Source organism: Trifolium pratense, linkage group LG3 (assembly GCF_020283565.1).
Source record: "Trifolium pratense cultivar HEN17-A07 linkage group LG3, ARS_RC_1.1, whole genome shotgun sequence".
NCBI lineage: Eukaryota > Viridiplantae > Streptophyta > Magnoliopsida > Fabales > Fabaceae > Trifolium > Trifolium pratense.
This window is the reverse complement of record NC_060061.1, coordinates 9505762-9525798: the sequence shown is the minus strand read 5'-3', so window position 1 is coordinate 9525798 and position 20037 is coordinate 9505762. Positions and strand designations below refer to the sequence as shown.

The following is a 20037-nucleotide window of genomic DNA, read 5'->3' as shown; positions in this document are numbered from 1 at the left end:
TAATTTTTGCCGGTAAAACGGACACAAAAATTATTTTTTTCGTTCATAGAAGCCATGAAAACAATACTACAATAGTGAAGGTAAAAAGGGAACCTTGAAAATTCCAACAATATCACAAGCAGGAGCTTAGGAGAAAACAACACAAGCAGAACACTGTAGCAACGCGGTACTGTAGCAACGCGACACTGTAGCAACGCGGTACTGTAGCGACGCGACACTGTAGCAATCGCGGCACTGTAGCAGCAAACAAAAACAGACGTGTGCGATTAGAGTGTACGAAAAAGAATCCCAAATCGAAGCCGAGAAATTGTGAACAAAACGAATCACACCATGATGTGATTTTACGACGATGGCGGAGAGCAAAGGCGACAACAAAAAGCGAAACGGCAGAAACAATTTCAAGAGCGAACCAGTGGGGTGTCGCTGAATAAAGCCAAGATTAACGTAAAAACTCACAAATTGGATCGAAACCCTAATGATACCATGTCAAGAATTATTGGCTTGATGCTTTTCTCATTGCTATTTCTTGTATATATAGAGGTTACAAGGTTATACAGGTAATTACACTAAATAATTACATTTAATGAGAACAAATCAATATTTGATTTGTTTTCCTTATTCTAGAAACAAACTAATAATTATAATTAAGAGGACAAGTCAACTCCTTATTCACACGCGTCGGACAATAACCGCGACAAATGCGCCAAATAAGATTCTTAACCATTGGAGGGACTTTGAGTCTCCAAATTCCGGACCAAAACCCAAAAACTTTAATATGAGACGTGTCGATTAATTCTTCCACACATAGACGATAAACACTCTTTACCGAGTAGTGACCATTTTTCTCCGCTGTCCAAATCAATCGATCCTCAACAACTTGTGGCAATAAAGGTGTATTAATATAATAGCAATGATGTCAACATAAATATACGGTAATCTAAATTTTATAAATAAAAAAATGATTAAGATTTATATTAAATTTTTGGATTATCCAATTCCAAAAATATGTGATTAGAAACAATCCAAATTGTAGTGGGGGTTGTTAGAGAATATTGGGCACATAGGCTTGAAAAATGATGACCCAAAGGCACGGGTCATAATAATGTTCTTATAAAGGCCACATAGTGAAAGTCATCATAGTTACTGATGATAATTGTTCTAGTACTAGTATATACTGTAATTGTCATAACATCAATGAAAAATTAAGCAGGCTAATGATACCTTTTGAGACGGCCAACAAAGTTGATTTAATTGGTAATGGGTTGATTAATATTCTGCATAAGTATATGTTCAATTTTCGCTGTAATTGATGTGAGGGAAATGTTTTACCTGTAGTGTTTCGGTTTGATTACCCAATTTTTTTTGTATACCAGAATATTTTTGTGTAGAGGTGAAATTAAAGGATAAAATTGGAAATTATTTTTTGTTTGTAAGGGTAAAAGTATAAATAAATGTAAGAGGGGAAGGAAATTTTTCTCGGGAAGTGGTGAATTATTTAAGAACATAATTTATTTTTTTTTCGCCCGCCGTCCTACTTGCATACCTCTTGCAAATTTTTAATCTAATTTCTTTTGCAGGTTAAATAGTGAATGTAAACATAAAATTTGAAAAAAAAAAAAAATTTTATTATTTGAAGTGCGAACTCAATTCATTATTTTATTTTCTTAAATCAAATATATAATTTATAAGGAATTTGAATGTTGTTTGACCTTTTTGATTGGTGAGTGTTAGGAGGATTCTATTTTCAATACTCACTATAAATGTTTGTTAGATTTGTAAAAAAGTAAATACATATCAATTGTTAGTTGGTTCAGCGGTGATTGACGCTGAACTTGATAGGGAGGACCACAGTTCGATCCCCCGCAACTATGATCGGAAGGGAGCTGGAACCACTTGATGTCAAAACTGATCCTCGAATCAAATAAAACTGATGGTGAAAAGAAAAAAAAAAAAACTTAACATAGCAATAGAGAATAAATTTTTAAAGTACTGAACATATTTTTTTTTTGTCTTGTATAATATTTGACAAACAAAATATTATTTTTGTATTTTAAATAATTTGTACTTAAAACAAAAAGTTATCTTATAGTATATTAAGAGACAAAATTTTCAATTTTTGTCCGGTCCTAAATTTAGTTTTAAAATCAAACATCTAGATTTGTTTTGTCCAAATCCTTATCTTTTTAGTAGATAAAATACACCCCGACACTCACTCTCTTATCAATTGAAATCAATGAGTCTCTTACTTTAAAAATGTATCACATAAAGTGGTGAGACTCGTTGAATTTCAAGCAATTAAAAAGCAAGTGTTAGAGAATGTTAAATATTAAAGATCCGAATACTCTTTCTGTCCGTAAAACATAGTATGTATCTCACTGCTTTGAAAAAGGCACTTATGGAAACTGTATGAAAACTGTAGACACAAAATATAGATACTTTTATAAAATATTCAAACTTTAATTCATTATGTTGCAAGAAATTTTATCTCTTCCGCTATATAGTCCGGACTTTTGTTGTTCTTTATTTTAAGAAATAATAATCCGCATTATTATTATTATGATTTGAAATAAAAATAATAGCAATGGTAAATTAAAGTCATGTGTATATAGCTCTTTCAAAACAATTGAGTTGAACATACACTAGCCAAAGAGACTCATAAATACACACAAATTATTGTTTGTTACTACTACCAGACCCATTGGGGGTAACATTTAAAAGTACACTTACACACACAGTTCACACCAGCGTGTGGATTTCCTGCTGTCAATATTGACGCAGTCTTCACGCGGTAGTCATTTATGACAGTTTGATCTGACATGTACGGCTGTGATTATTTTCACTAATTTTATTACTTTATCAATTTAAATCGTCTGATCAACAATCAACAACTAAGATCGAAAACCGCGTGAAAACTGCGTGCTTTTTGACTGTAGCAAATCTCAATCCCACCGCACGCAGTTTTCACGCGGTTTTCGATCTTAGTTGTTGACTGCGTCAATATTAACAGCAGGAAATCCACATGCACCTATCACCACTTATTTAATTTAAGGACAAAACACACATTATTATTATTAGTATATAATATAATATAATATAAAAATGATCAAGCAGCATTGATGGCAATTTTCATTCCAGACTCGCAATGACCGACAAAATTGCAAATGAAATAGTTTTGTCCTCTAGCAAGTCTGATTTGATCCTTTCCTGACTGATACACTTTTGCTCCTGCTGGAGTCTTGCAGCTATTATACCCTAATTTGTTCACCGCCACCACATTGTGAGCCCTTGGGCTATAGTTGAACACTGCATAATAATAAATATCCAAAATTTATGTATTAGATCAATTTTTAAGTGGATCAAATTAATAATGATTAGGAATGTCTCCATGAAAATAAATATAAAGGGAGGATGTTCAGTCCAGTGTTAATTAATATAAAGTTTCTGTACATGCTCAAGAAGTTAGATCCATTTATAAACAATTATACAAATGAAAATTTATTATAAATCAATAGGAAGTGGATGATATAAAGGGAGAATGTCTAGTGTTTAATATGCCATTCAATTAATTTAAGGTTTAAACTATTGCACACAAATATATTGAACGGGTCATAATGACACTGGAGAAAATTTCAACGGCAGAGAATCTCTCCATTAATAATACTACTCCCTCAGTCCTAAAATATAGTAAGACCTAATTGACCACCGCATATATATATATATATATATATATATGCAAATACACAATTTTTATCACTAATATTTTTAATTGAAGAAAAATATCATTAATTAAATTAATAATAATGATTATTTTATAACCATTACAAAATAAATTTAAAAAATAAAATTAATTAAATTAACAATAATGATTATTTTATAACTATCTTAAAATAAATTTAAATCTTATCTCTTAAAATATAAATCAAACCCATACCATTAAACTAATAGTTTTATATAAGTATTCCTCTAGTTAGAATAAAATTTAATAAATAAAAAATCTTATAATTATGTCATCATGGGCTTATCTAAGTCGATAAGGATATCGTATTATATATGCAAGAGTCGATATTCAATTCTCGGACACCCTACTTATTTAAAAGAAAAAATCCTTTTAGTGATAGGAAAGATACATACCAAGTGTGTCACCAGCCCTAAAGCGTTTTCCTTGAGGCCACCCAACAGTGTTAAAGGTCCAACCACCAGCACCTCCAACAGTGTAGGTGGCAGCATGAGCCAACTCAGAGTGAAGCACAAAAAAACAGACTAGTAGAACCAATGCACTGCCTCTTCCCAAAGCCATATTTTCTACTTAGAAGTATTTGCTAGAAAAATGTGAAAGGAAGGGAATTGGTAGAGGTAAGTAAATTTGGAATAATATGGTAAGGGTTTTATAATTGAGGAGTGAGTGAAGAGGCCTTAATGGGTAGTTGGTTAGAAAGTAAATACTACCATTGTAGTTGTACTCATCTGACCAACACACGTGGGTCTGCCTATTACTCATTATGTTTACTTTCTTTGCTAAATTCTTGACTTCAAAGAGCAGCAAAACATGAAAATCTTCTACTCCATATAACCATATCTAAACCGTTCGATTTAATTGAATGAGTCAGATTTTATGTTTGATTTTTAATTATTTTTAAATCTAAAATTTCAAATTAAAACTTGAATCGTCGGATTTTGATCGAACAATTTAGATGTAATAGACTGTAGTGCAGTTATAAGTTTCTGATTGCACACAATATCGGTCCATCTTCTACACATTAATTGTTTTAGATGTAAAAGTCTTCTACACTTTTTTTTTAGGTTAACATGTTATATTACAAAAAAAATAAAATATCGTTGTTTAGCAGTGACTATTTTTTATTAAGAAATTAAGTCACAATTCGATCATCCGCAACTGTAATTGAAAGGGCACTGAAACTACTTAATACACCCTCAAATCAAATTAGACGGTCCAGTCAACCGATTATTGGTGGTAAAAAAAAAGAGTAGGTTCTTGCACCAATAAAATATTTTCAATACATCAAAGTTACAGATCGGTTTCTAACCACTTACTTAAGAGTTTTGTATCACTTTTGATCAATTTATTATTGGTAGTCTTCTACATTTTTTTTTTGGTAGAAGGTAGTCTTTTACACTTTATATATTTATTTATAAAGTCATTAGTGTAGTTAATATGTATAAGTTATCTACAATTCTTAATAAATAACGCAAGAAAACCTACCAACATATCATGTTAGTGGTTCAAGTTAAACTCCACTATATATAGTACATTAGTACTACTATATAGTATGATTAAGTTGTAAATTGTCAACTAGTGGAAGGACTTTAAACTTTCGTTTTGGGGCACCCCATATGTGATTTGCCTAACCCATTCCCTAACATGAATAGAACAAAGTTAACAATTTGTGCCGACCCCCCACCATGACATAACTTTCCTTTGAAAAAATGTCCTACAAGAAAGTAAATTAATTAATAATGCTGCTTGACCTAGACTTCTACTACTAATAGTATCTATCCCCTTAGTCCACAATGCGGGCTGTTTCGTATTTTTATCTGTGCTGTGTTCATACAGTACGGGCCGGCCCTATCAAGATGATAATTCAATCCAATCGAATCTCTCTTTTTTTTTTTTTTTATAATAAGCTGGATATCGAACCCAGAACCTATAACATCTACTCAAATCTCTCACAACTAGATCAAACCTAGTAGCTTAATCCAATCTTAAATATTAGTAGTTTTTTTCTCCTTATGTTTTGTTCAAAGCCATTCTAACTCATAAATATATGAAATTGATCGGTTGATAGAAAATTATGATTTTCTTATAAAAAAAATAAAATTAGGATATATTTTCATGTATTTAATTTAAATATATTTCAATTTAATTAAAATGTTGAAAATTTAAATTATAAAATTTAGTCTAATGGTTGAAATTTCATAAATTAAAATGACATTTAATTATATAATTTTTTAAAAATTGAATATTTTATGTTTTATGATTGATAAACTTGATGTTCCAATCCTCTCATGGCTGAATTTGTTTGAGTTTGACAGAAAATTTTATGATTGTTAATCCAGATTAATAAAATTTGATTGTGCATTGTTATCCTGCTTGTACTTTTACACTCAGCTGAGCAAGATCGACTAAACAAGACCTAAGACGAATTTAGTTATGCGGTGTTTTAAAGTCCATAAAAAAATTTAGTAAAATTACTAAATTTTATTCAATTTTTATGTTAAGTACATTTAAGGATATAAAATACAACTTAAAATGTAAAATTGAATGTATCTAACATATATAATAAAATTATTTATTTAACCTTGATATAAAAACTAATTTTTTTTTTTTAGAGTTGATAGAGTTTTTTTATAAAAAAAAATATAAAATTATTTAATGAAAAATGTTAATTAATTGGTATCTTAAGACAAACTTGTAGGTTGAAACTTACGTCCCAAACATATATTTATGGGACATTAATGATCTTATTATTATTAACAAAAAATGATCTTATTACTATTATTATTATTATTATTATTATTAGTATTGTAAAAGAAAATAAAAATACTATTTTTATCCCATTATTTAATGTAGAATTCAACCATCTAAAATGAATTGCATATTTATTTTTGATTAATTATTAGTTATACACTTTGCAGGAAAAAAAGTGAAAATTATAATAAAAAAAGTCAAAAGTATTGAGTCTAAAATTTAGACCAAGTACATTTTTCCTTAGAAAAAAAGAAAAAATGACCAAGTACATTTGACCGTTATATGATTTTTATTTATACTCCGTAAGTCCGTATTTCATTGTGAGAAAGAAATAAATGTTATTTTGGAATATTTATTTTTTGGCCAAATGGTTAAAAATTGCATTTTAAAGATGAATAAATGAAGTATTTGAGGTTCAAACTTTGACCACTACATATACAATGTAATGTCTCTGTCAACTGAACCAATTACTTGTACTCCTTCCGGTCACATTTATAAGCAAATTTAACTTTTTTGATACATTAAAAAATGAATGTACGTAGCCTATATTATAAACTATATACATTCATTTTACAATGTACCAAAAAAATCAAATTTATTTATAAATGTGACTGGAGGGAGTAATAATCTTTCTAGTCCTATCTATAAAAAAACAAAATTTTATGTTACAAAAGACATGAAAATATCAAATGAGTTAATGCAGTAGTTTTTTTTAAGGAGTTAATTAATGCAGTAATTTCTCTGGACACAAATATAAAAAAAAATAATTATTATTATTTATGTGATGTTTAAGAAGTTTAGTTAAGTGTAGTTAATTTTTTTGATTTAATGCAAAACATGAGTTAAGTTTACTATATTACCCTTTGAAAAGTGATTTATACCTTGGAAATCACATAAACTTTTGAAAAGTGAAATGATTAAATAAGAGTATATTAGGAATAGTAGTATTAATTGGTTTAAAAGTAATTGACTTTTGCTTATATTTGTGTTTAAAATTTGAAGTGTTTTTTTTCTTATATTTGTGTCCGAAGGATGTATCTTGTTTCTTCAAAAGTACCATAAATATTCAATCAACACTTGCATGATATTGATTGATTTTTAGGTAAAATAAATCTAAAAATAAAATTGAGGTGTTAAATGAGTTAATGTTAATCGATGCAATTTTTTTAAATTGTGAACTCGCGATTTAAGCTTATGAATAATTCAATTTAGTTTTTTAGATAAACAAAACGACAAAACTATTATAAACTTACACACATAATAGTTTCCGCATTTTTTAATTACTAGTTAAGCTAGGACTTGTGGACTTCAAATAAATTCAGTTTATTAGTTCAATTTTTTTTTCAGTCCATGCTTTTAACCATTCAATTTGATGATGTGACAATAAAGTAAAGTAGCGACCCGACATGAAAATGAAGGATCTCATTGTTGTGAATCTTATAAAATGAGGTGTTAAAATGAGTCGCGATCAAGCCAAGTTAATAATTTATTGTCACATCATCAAATTAGATGGTCAATCAATATCATGAGTGGATAAAAAAATTAAAATAGAGTACTGATGGTGGCTCTGCAAGTACACAAAATCGCAACCAAGTAATAAATTGATAAGTTATCATTCTCTACAGGGATTGTGCCAAAGCTACCAGTTTCGGTTAGGAATTACGATAGTTTTGTTTTCACTTTGTTTGTTTGGAAAAGGTTTTGAGACGAAGTTAGATAGTATAAGACTAAAGATAAAAGAAAGAGTTCAAGATGATAAAAGTATGTTAACTGCTTTCAAATCTCTCCTGTATTTCTGCTTGGTAACTGGTTCTATATCTGCTCACTATTGAAGCATTATCTGGAGATTAATTTCTATGCGATTCTTAATCTCAAACTTAACCGCAGATACTGAATTTAATGGTCTCATATATATAAGTAGGTTGTAGTATCTCTTTGATTCAGAAGTCTTAGATGTGTCACAATATCCATTTCGACCCTAGTTACTAACAGAATATGCACGCGTTCATATATGCTAGTATATAAACAATAAATAGAGATAGTCCATATTTAGATTTTTGCTTCAACACGAAAGTTGTAGCTCTTTGTCTTAGCTTTACAATGCATGGTCACATACCTCGATCCGACAATCGTAGCTCAAGTTATGGAGTTTTTGGTACGATGTGGTATTTCTTCATCGTTCTACGATGGTCATCCATCGTGGTGCGATGTATTCTTCAATTTCTTCTTTTTTAGCCCTTTTTCATGCATTTTCCTGTTTTCTTGATTCTTGGTCAAGTAACTTCGTGTCTTTAAATATTTGCTTGCATTTGGTCTTCAATTGCTACTAAAACTACTCTAAAATAGTACTAAAACCATCATATAATTGATTGTCATCAAGTACCAATATCAATTTTATTTTACTAAAATTTAAATACAATGTGAAATAACTAATATAAAATTAAAAAATATAAAAAAAATATTAAAATTTTAATTTAAATAAAAAATATTTATCATTTAAAAATAATAAAATATTGGTAAAAAAATATATTATATCTAAATTTACCACTAGACTAATTTTATCATTTTATATAAATCTTTAAAAATTGAATTGTTGCATATTATTTTTTGCCAAAGACCAAATATACTTATATTAAAATATCCACACACACAAATGTAAGGATTGAACATTACAACATAAGCAAAGGCTAACAAATGTAGTTTAGCTAAAAAAAAGTTCACACCCACCCACCTATCCACTTATTTAATTTAAGGAGACAACTTCTACATGATTCAAGAAGTATAAAAAGAACAGGTACAACAAAAGGTATGAAAATTTTCAAAGCACTCATAAAAGATGAACACTACATGATCATTAGTGTATATATTAAATTATATAGGGTCTTGCTACCGAGTGTTCATGAAATACTTTTTAAACATTCTATTTTAAAGAGTGTTCTGAAAATACTCGTTATCATTTCACTATATAATATAAAAATCAAGCAGCATTGATGGCTATTTTCATTCCAGACTGGCAATGACCCGCAAAATTGCATATGAAATAGTTTTGTCCCCTAACAAGCTTGATCTGATCCTTTCCTGACCGATACACCTTTGATCCTCTTGGAGTAATGCACTTATCATACCCTGCTTTGTTCACTGCCACAAGATTGTGCACCCTTGGGCTATACTTGAACACTGCACAAACATACCAAAAGAGAATTTGTTCAAGAAATTTTATAAATAGATAGTTCTTCTCTATGTGTTACTCCCTCCGGTCCTTTTTATAAGGAACAATTTGGAAAAAAAATTTGGTCCTTTTTATAAGAAACAATCATTAAATTTATTCTTACAATTCCATTTCTACCCTTATTAAATTGTATCCATTCCAAAGTTATGCATTAATTAGAGTGACATATTCCCTAAGAATAAATTAATACACCAAGGTTAGTTTTGGAATAGATTGTAAAATTTTAGAATTTTTATTAAGAAAGATAAGGTTTCTTGGTATGTGTGTTTTTATCAAATTGTTCCTTATAATAAGGACCGGAGGGAGTATAATTTATTTATTTGAATTAAATTTAGATGAAGCATTGAAATAGATGTCATAAATTCTATGTGTTATAATTTATCAACTTATAAGATGGTGATTGTTATATGATTCTCTTTTCTCTATGTCAAAGCCATAACATTAGGGCACAAAAACACTAACAACATTTATTTCAACATTTACTCTTTTATTGAATAAAGTTTTCGATGAATTCACCACTTTAAGTACTCTTAAAATGGTAGATTTAACTTGAATTTTATTAAATAAAAAGAATTTAGAGAAAAAGTAAAGGGTTTAGAACAGGTGTTGACACTCCTCCTCATTTGAACAAATGGTCTAATAATAAATTATATTTTTTTAACTCTTATATTTTTCTGATCTTAATCATCCGGTTATTAGGAATTATATAAAAGACCTTGATAGATGCTTAGAATTGTAAGGCCGAGATTGAAAACAGCGTAAAACTGCATGTATTCACTACAGTATTGAATCTTAATCCGTTAATTAGAAGTAAGAAAAATATGGTCCATGGTTATTTCAACTAAGATTACAATAGTTAGAGTGAAACTTAATAAAATTCTTTAACGTTAGAAAGATACATACCAAGTGTGTCACCAGCCCTAAAGCGTTTTCCTTGAGGCCACCCAACAGTGTTAAAGGTCCAACCACCAGCACCTCCAACAGTGTAGGTGGCAGCATGAGCCAACTCAGAGTGAAGCACAAAAAAACAGACTAGTAGAACCAATGCACTGCCTCTTCCCAAAGCCATATTTTCTACTTAGAAGTATTTGCTAGAAAAATGTGAAAGGAAGGGAATTGGAGGTAAGTGATGAATTTGGAAATAATGTGGTAGGGTTTTATAATTGAGGAGTGAGTGTGGAGGCCTGCAATCTTAATGGGTGGTTGGTTAAAAGAGAATTTAATAAAAAAGTATTAAGAGTATAATGTACTCCTATGTGTTGTTGACATTTTTTGTTAAATGAGGACTCGTTATAAATGAGAAATTAAATGTATCACGAAAAAATAATCAGTAATTACTTAAAAATGTTGAACTCTTGTATTTTTCTAATCTTAATCATCCGATTTTTAGAGGAAAAAAAAGAGTACTTAGAGATTCGGAATTCGATAAAATAAAAAAAGTAAGTAAAATATATTATTTAGAAGTAGATAGATACATATGTTTGGCCAAAGTCACTACTCACAAAAAAGCCTAAATTATTGCCCTCAAAGAGGCACAAAATATGGATGTTTTCTACGCATTTTTATATATTTTTTGCATAAAAGTCTTCTACACATTCATTCAAACCGTAATGATTCTAGAGATGCACGTTTTTTCCCAAGTTGTAGTTGTTAATTAAGGTGTCAATTTATGATACAAAATATCATGATAGGTTTAGGTTTTTTCACTCATGATACAAAATATCATGACATATAGTGAGGTTTTTTTTTGGTAAAAGATATATAGTGGTTTAATTGTTTAGTAAGCTCTACTATTGGTAAATTTTCAATAGGGGATTTGATTATAAATTTGGTTTCATTTCATGGCACCGCTTCCCATATGTCTTAGTGCTAACCCATTTCCTAAGATGGAAATAATTAAACAATATGTGCCAACCTCCCACCATGATAAAATTTCCTTTGAAATATCCTATAAGAAGGTACATTAATTAATGATGATGGTTGACCTGGACATCTACTACTAATAGATAGTAGTATTTTTTTTAGTCCAGATTGTGGCCTAGTATCTCATATTATATATTAAGATGGCGACTGTAGAGTAACAAAATAAATTGAATCCATCGGTCCAATCTATTTGATGTGTTACTTATTTTAGTTGGAATGAGATGAAGTTTTGAGTTCAACCATTCAAGTTGGTTTGATCTGTAAATTTTGTAATTTTTTAGTTTATTCAAGAGATGAGGTGTTTGTTGGGGGTGTTTATATTGGGGGGCTGGGGAACTAATAGTTTGTGAGAGATTGAATGAGAGCTTGAGGAGGAAGAATATCCACTTTTGCAGAGAAAATGTGGGCAAGCATGCAGTTGGCAAGGAAAATAAATAAATTTTTTTAACTATGTTGGTATTGGTTTTTAGCAATTCATCACACAAATATTATAAAAGTGAAAAAAAAAAGACTATAAATTTTGGAAGAACTATACCAAAACTCTGAGTTAAACCAATTACAACTGTCATATTAAAAAAAAATCTGTAATATCCAAACGGAAAAAGTCAAGCGAAGAAGAGTGCAGTGCTCCAATATTTAGCAAAATCTATATTCAGGAAGACAAAATTTGTTTCTAGAAAAAGCATTACATATATATTATGAGGTACTCCCTCCGTCCCAAATTATAAGGGAAAATAAAAAAATCACACTTATTAAGAAAATGTAAAACATGAGAATTTGAAGTATGTTTTTGTGGGTTTTTCTTGGAATAAGTTGCATAGGAAGATGTAAAAACAATTTTTATTGGTTGTTGTTTATTGAGAAAATGAGAGAGAGAATAAATTAAATGCAATTTACATTTAATTTTATGAAAATAAGGAAAAAACATTCTTGAAAATGATTTTTTCTCTTATAATTTGGGACAAAAAAATGACATTTTTTCCCTTATAATTTGGGACGGAGGGAGTATATGCAAACCAATATTAGCAAGATTATCCGCGCACTGATTTTCTTTCCTAAAAATATGAGAAATAATAAAAGTAATCTTTTTTGTACGATTAACGCAATTCAACATCATTTTTGGTAAAAAATAATAATATATAATTAGAAGTTGGGTGCACTTAATTAATAGTCTAGGTTTCATGCACTTTTCTTTTCTTTTTAAATGTCATTTTTTTTATAAAAATAAAAAAAATAGTTTTTTTTTAACTGTCATTTTCAAATTTCAAAAGTATTATTAATTGATTTTGTCAAAATTGCCCCTAATTATTTATTGCAGAGGAGGAAAATGTGATATGAGATGATAAATTGTTAATGGTATTATAGGTAAAAGACAAATTATTTATCGAAAACTAGCAAAACTTCTTAAGATTCCTCGGTATGCGTAAACAACCTTAAATGACACTTAAAAAAGAATTGAGAAAATAATAAAAGAAGTAATAATTATATTTGACGTCAAAATATTATATGGTCCATAATAAATTATAATTTAACTACCAAAAATAGTTAAGGCCAAACGTCATGATCGAGGTTCGAACCTCGTCTCCCTCGCTTAGTATGTGTTTGATTCTGCGACGAAAATAATTGATTTTGATAAAATTGAGTTTGATAGAATTGATTTTGGTTAAAAGTGAGTTGGACAAAATTGATTTGTGTTTGGATAGTTAACGTAAAAGTGATTCTCAACATTATTGTCTGGATAAATTGAATCAAAATTACTTTTAAATGTATAAATTACCAAAAGGGTATTTACCATATTTCAAAAGTTATTCTTATCAATTTAGATCCTCAAATTTGTGAACAAAAAATACTAATAAGATGAAGATCCTCTTTAACATGACATCTCTCGTTTAGGGGTGATCGAATCCAAATCAATCCAAAAGTAAAACCGCAAACCGAACCAATCCAAACTGAAACCGCAAAAAAAACGCATTTGATTTTAACTGCGCGGATCATTTTTCTTCCAAACCGCACAGTTGGTTTGGTTTGCGGTTTTCATTTCAGAAAACCGAACCAAACCAAATCAAACCGCAATACTTAACTTAGCTCTATCAAATATTAGCAATCAACCCAAATTGAGTTCATAAAACGATAGATCGTCAAAACCTATCATCTCACGTGATCGAGAACTATATTGTTGGTATTAAAAGTAAGTTATTATGTATATGCAATTTTTGTATATGCATATTGTATCATGTAAACAATAAAATAAATTAAAATTTCATGTTTATTTTGTAACAAGTTGAAAATATTGTCATAATTTTTATATCGTGATAAACCGCACAAACCGAACCAACCTTAACCGCATTGGTTTGGTTTGCTTTGGATAACTTTTTAAAAGTCAATCGAACCAAATTGAACCGCATGCATTTTTATCTCGCGATTAGGATGACTTTTATGCTAAAAACCGAACCAAACCACACCGCGAACACCCTATTCTCGTTTATCTCATTAATTAAAATAATAAATTTTAAAACAATATAAGAATTCTCTAGAACCCTGTTAAAAATAAAAATAGTCCTTTTAAATTTTTAATTAAAGTCATTTCCAATAAAGATGAACACTCTAGACCTTTAATTTGTAAAAAAAAAAAACACTCTTCTCGTCTCTAACCTATAGATATCACTGTAGCACACAAGGAAAAATTGCATCTGAATGAAATTAGTTATGCAAGGGAAACAACAACACACACCAACAACAAGAGAATCACAGTAAAAAGAAAACCGGTGAATGCAATATGTGTTAGTTATGCAGGGCAAAATAGAGATGTTGTTGGTGAGGTATGGTGCTGCAACGAATATGGTAAAATCAGTTTAATAACAAGGGTAAAACGAGAACAACTAATAACAAATAAATATATTCCGCTTGAATCGATTTTCACTACCGCAGAAGCTGAAGAGAATCAGTGGTTTGATCTATGAAGTATAGGCCTCTAAAATTCTAATAGAAGCTACGATTAGCAGTTTCACACAGACTCACGTTTGAGGCAAAAGCGAGATTTGAGAAGTTGAGCGAGGCAAACACCTGTAAAATCAATAAACTCACGTTTCACCTATCCAAACTCACGTTTGAGGTTCTCCAACACAGAACCAAATGAGCGCTTAGTATATGTTTGGTTCTGCGGTGGACAAAATTAATTTTGACAGAATCAGGTTTGACAGAATTGATTTTGATATAATTGAGTTTGACCAGGGCCGGCCCAACACTATACGAGGCCTAAAGCAAATTTCAAATTGAGGCCTTTTATATATTAATAAAAAAATATTATTATAATATTTATTTAAATTTTATTTTTCGAGCTTTTTGATTCAATCAAAGCTTCAACTTTTCTCTTTTTTAGGAGTTTTGAATAGCCCGATTCATATTTTCGAGTTGACATTTATAGATTTTAAAATAAGTAAACAATTAACAACTCAATCAAAGATTAAACAAACAGGCTAAAGCAAATAACTTGTTTACCTACAACTACAATAGACTAAACAAATATATTAAAGAAAATAAAAGAGATTAAAAGAAAGAAGGAACCTGTTTGTAGAAATTTTTGTTGCCGACAGAATCACAGAAAACACAGAAACAACAATAAATTTGCAGAAATTGAAGAAGTGCAGAACCAGAATTGCAGAATTGAAGCCTTGAAGTATCACACCAGAACTAGAATTGCAGAATTGAAGCCTTGAAGTATCACAACAGAATTAGAATTGCAGAATTGAAGTATCACAACAGAACTAGAATTGCAGAATTGCAGAAATTGAAAAGCCTTTAAGAACTGAGTTCGTATAAATTTGCAGAATTGTTGGAAGAGAGTTGAAGAACCTTGGTGAAAGTTGGAAGACATCTCCTTCTTTTAAAGTGAAAGTTTGATGGGAAAATTAAATGATATGAGATTTTTTTGGAGAAATTGATGCAATAGAGACGTTAGTGAGTAATTGTGGAAGAAGAAGAGTTTCTAGAGCCAAGAAAAGCGGCCAAAATTTGAAACGATGGAAGTCACGCGTGCGTTAGGTTTCTCTCCTTCCTTTTCACACGCGTGCAACTTATTACTCCTATTTTGGAGGCTTTTTTTTTTTGAGGCCTTGTTAAAATAAAAAATATATATGGGGCCTAAAGCCCTAGCATTGGCAGCTTGGCCCAATGGCCGGCCCTGAGTTTGACAGAATTGATTTATGTTTAGATATAATAGGAGTTTGTATGTCATAAATGTAGAATTGATTCTCCTCACCATAGAAGTTAGAAATTATGGCTTCAACTAAAATTGATTCTACTCACCATAAAATTGATTTAGAGAATAGCCAAACACACACACAAAAAAAAAATCATTTTCATGGTAGAATTGATTTTAGGGTGTGTAGAATTGAAACCAAACACACACGTGAGTTTATAATTGCTTTGTCATTTTCGTATATTTACGAGACTTTTTTTCACCGCCAGTATCCGGCTCAATGGACCACCTAATCTGGTTCAGGAGTCAGTTTTGGCATTAAGTGGTTTCAGCCAAGTCCAGCGTCAATCACCACTGAACCAACTAACAGTTGATAAAAACCTTATCAAGATAACCAGAAGGAGTGAATTAATACAACCCGAAATATTATGTCACTGAACCAACTAACGATTGGTCAGACTTCTACTTATCAAGATAGCCAGAAGGAGTGAATTAATACAATCCGGAATATTATGTCACTGGACAAACTTCTACTTATCAAGATAGCCAGAAGGAGTGAATTAATACAACCCTGAATATTATGTCACTGGACCAACTAACGATTGGTCAGACTTCTAGTCATCAATATAGTTGGAAGGAGTGAATTAATACAACCTAGAATATTACGTCACTGGATAGACTTCTGCTTATCAATATAGCCAGAAAGAGTGAATTAATACAACCCTGAATATTATGTCATTTGACCAATTAACGATTGGTCAGACTTCTAGTCATCAAGATAGCTGGAAGTAGTGAATTAATACAACTCGAAATATTATGTAACTAGACCAATTAACGATTGGTTAGACTTCTATTTATCAAGATAGCCAGAAAGAGTGAATTAATATAACCCGAATATTATGCCAAGGTGACAACATCTTTTGTATCTATATGATGATTCATATAGAAATTTACGGACGCTAGAATATCTTTATACTGGGTTTACGCATTTTTTGTACACTTTTTTTTCTTTAAATAATTTTTCATTCATAGAAAAGATAGACAATTACAGGGTGTGTATATGCAAGCTAGCTACTACTAAGTGAGATAGCCTTGTGAAGCTGTACGCATATAGAGGTATGAAAAAAATTTGGGAGTTAAGCATTTATATAATTATACATTATTATTGTTGGGTTAATCACTTAATCCTATATATGTAGATGTCACTTGAATTCTGAAACATTATTTTTCATTTTGCATTTCATTTCAAGAATTTTGTGGAGCCGGAAGAAACTAGACGTTGATATGGGGAAAAGATCAGGTCCATGCTTGCATTGTGGAATAACATGTAAGTCTCCTATTGTGATTAGAACGTTTATTCGATTTAATTCTTTTCTCAAGTTCTTCAGTTTCTTACATATTGTGATAAAAATTTCTTTAATATTTTTTTAAGAAGCCAAAGATAACATTAAAGAAGGCATAAGATATGCCTAAGAATTAAATATAAAGAGTCTAATCAAAATCGGATTACAAGTCCAGGTAACATACAAACTCAGGGGAGAAAGGAAGACTAGAGAATCTAAGAGAATCTCTAACCATGCCACAAAATAGTCTGATTTTTGAATAAAAATATAACAATTTCTTTAATATATTTTTTTTAAAAAATTAATTTACATGGTGATTACCACTTTGCCTAAAAAAAACTTATATTTTTATGAAAAACGTATACTTTCTTCTATATAATACTTGATCTGATTTTTTTTTTTTTTGGGTTAACCTTAAGTCTCGTGCTACTTTTTTGTTCAATATACTTTACTATTCATTCAAACTTTATTTCTTTTTATTTGGATTGAGTAGTGTTTTACTTCTCATTTTACATATCATTTTTTTTTCTTTAGACAAACGTTTTACATAGCATTTCTCCTTTTTTTATATCAATTGTCATTAAAAAAATTATGTTTTTTTTTGTATAAATTTAAAAATATAATACTCTAAGTGTATTTTTTGAAATATTTAGAGATATAATTATAGATTTTTTTTACTAAATTATAGATTTTTTTTATTGAATCTGTTTAAAAATATTCAAATCATTGTTAGTATTTATAGTGTAATTAAATCATAATTTTTCATTATATAGTGAAGACCCATTTTAACTCATGACAAATTTCTAACAGGTCAATTTGGTCCCTTGCAAAATAAAATATAAATTAGTCTCTAATATTTTCATACTAGGGACAAACTAATCTCATATTTGTTATAACAAAAGACTAATTTGTTACTAATATAAAAATGCCATAGATTAATTTGAATTTTATTTTTGTCAAGGAATAGATTGTTCCGTCAAATGTTTGTGAGAAATTAAATGGATTTTCACTCTTTATTAAATTAATTAATTGAAAAATTGAATAAATTTAACTAATATCCTTAACCAATAAACCCACTTTGGTTGGTGCATTGATATTGACTTGGGACCTGAGAGTGTGCTCCTCTTAAGGTCTGAGGTTTGATTCTCTTTGGTGTTAATTTGGGTGGTTTAAATTAGCTTCTAAAAAAAAAATCTTGACTAGTTACTTGAATAAATAAACACAGCTAATTATTGTGTGTCTCTATAAAAGTTTGTGTACAATAACCCTTATGAAACTCCCTCCCTCCTATAATAATTGTTATTCGCTCCGTCCAGAAATATAAGTAAGAAAGAGTCAAAGAAATTTGATGTATTTACTTAAAGATTTGGACTAAATACATTTATTAAAGAAAGAAAAAAATTGTTCAAAAAATTGTCACTTTTGTTTTTCAATGTAACTTTAATTATTTGTTCCAATGTAACTTTAATTATTTGTTTCTAGTGGTATTGGCTTGGGTCCTTGGAATATGCTCCTCTCAAGGTCTCAGGTTCGATTCCTCCTGGTGCCAATTTCGGTGGGCTAAGTCCATACAAAGCCAAAAAACTCTGACTTTAAATGGGGCACCCGCAAGTGGGCGGTGGGATTGGTCCCCTTGAATTAGTCGGTCATAAGGCCGGATACCAAGTTTTCAAAAAAAAAAAATTATTTGTTTCAATTTATTATTCTTTACTTTACATTTCAACGAGAATACACCAATAGATAATAAGGATAGATTAGTAAAATAACATTTTCTTTCATAACTATCATCTTTTTATTAATTTGTGTAAAATGATAAAATATGACAAATATTATGGGACAGAAGGGGTATACAATATAATAATTTTTTTGAGTTAATTTGGCTTAACATTTTTGTTTTCAATTATTTGAGTCGATTCCTAACATGGTTAATTTTACCAGATGATCTACATTGGCGTCAGGGACCATATGACAAACCAGTGTTGTGCAATTCATGTGGAATAAGATATAAAATTTTTGGAAATCTTGAAAATTATAACCCAAGGCATTGTCCACAAAGACAAAGCCACAACAATAATCTTCAAGTTGAGAAAGATGAAGAAGATCCCCCAAGCAACGATCAAGATTCAGAATCAGATAATGGTACTAGTGATTAATTTCATAAATTGCTTTTTTTTTTTTTAGAATGCACTGGTTTAAAAGCTTCTTATTTTTATTTCAAAAAAAAATTCTTATTTATTTTTTAATAGTTAATGATTAATTATATTTTCAGCAACTCCTGCAGAGAAATGTTTAGAAATCGAGAGTATAGAGAAATGTTCAGAAATCGAGAGTATGACACCAATGGAGAAATTTCAAAAAGAACTTTTTGATGAGTGGACACGTCTTGGAAGACCAAGCTCATCATCCCCAAACGATGTTTTGATTTTCCAAAATGTCAACAACTTCGTACCTTCAAATGAAGTTGGTCTTGGAGCTGTTCTTCTTAAGCCAGAAGGTAATTCTACTTAGAAAAAAGAATTCATAATGAGTATGTTAGAATTTTTCCTAGTACAAAAAGTATCCTCATATAATCTACATGACTCTCTTAAGTTGTGACATGCTCACATGCATGCATATTTATTTATGCTTTTTTGTTGAATTCAAACATTTTGTATGAATCATATATGTAAAAGAAGCTCTTATAAACATATATATGTTGATAATTTGATACATTAAACAAAGTGTATTCAATTTGTACATTTTGTGTATTTATGTTATGAAGTTTACATTTAAATCATGTTTAATTTAGTAAAACAATGATATCAAAAGGTAGTCAATTAATTACAATTTTTTTTTTAAAAAAAAATCACAGGGGTTG

At 29.7% G+C, this 20037-nt stretch overlaps 2 protein-coding genes across 2 annotated transcripts; both read right to left on the bottom strand.

The window, feature by feature from the left end:
* Positions 1 to 2585: 2585 nt before the first annotated feature.
* Positions 2586 to 4398, bottom strand: LOC123915901 (basic blue protein-like). Its single transcript, XM_045967177.1, has 2 exons — positions 4132 to 4398; positions 2586 to 3303 (listed from the first exon to the last, which is right to left on the bottom strand). Exons 1-2 carry the CDS (start codon positions 4295 to 4297, stop codon positions 3104 to 3106), a joined length of 366 nt encoding a protein of 121 aa, XP_045823133.1. The 5' UTR covers positions 4298 to 4398; the 3' UTR covers positions 2586 to 3103.
* A 4666-nt stretch (positions 4399 to 9064) lies between these two features.
* LOC123916194 (basic blue protein-like) lies at positions 9065 to 10980 on the bottom strand. Its single transcript, XM_045967581.1, has 2 exons — positions 10620 to 10980; positions 9065 to 9664 (listed from the first exon to the last, which is right to left on the bottom strand). The coding sequence occupies exons 1-2, from the start codon at positions 10783 to 10785 to the stop codon at positions 9465 to 9467; spliced, it is 366 nt and encodes a 121-aa protein (XP_045823537.1). The 5' UTR covers positions 10786 to 10980; the 3' UTR covers positions 9065 to 9464.
* Positions 10981 to 20037: the final 9057 nt, after the last annotated feature.

Bases quoted from the DNA above. Each gene is read 5' to 3' on its own strand.
- LOC123916194 (XM_045967581.1), bottom strand. From the start codon at position 10,785: ATGGCTTTGGGAAGAGGCAGTGCATTGGTTCTACTAGTCTGTTTTTTT. The intron at 9,665-10,619 runs GTATGTATCTTT...ATGTTTGTGCAG, and splicing joins TAGGGCTGGTGACACACTTG to TGTTCAAGTATAGCCCAAGG.
- LOC123915901 (XM_045967177.1), bottom strand. From the start codon at position 4,297: ATGGCTTTGGGAAGAGGCAGTGCATTGGTTCTACTAGTCTGTTTTTTT. The intron at 3,304-4,131 runs GTATGTATCTTT...ATTATTATGCAG, and splicing joins TAGGGCTGGTGACACACTTG to TGTTCAACTATAGCCCAAGG.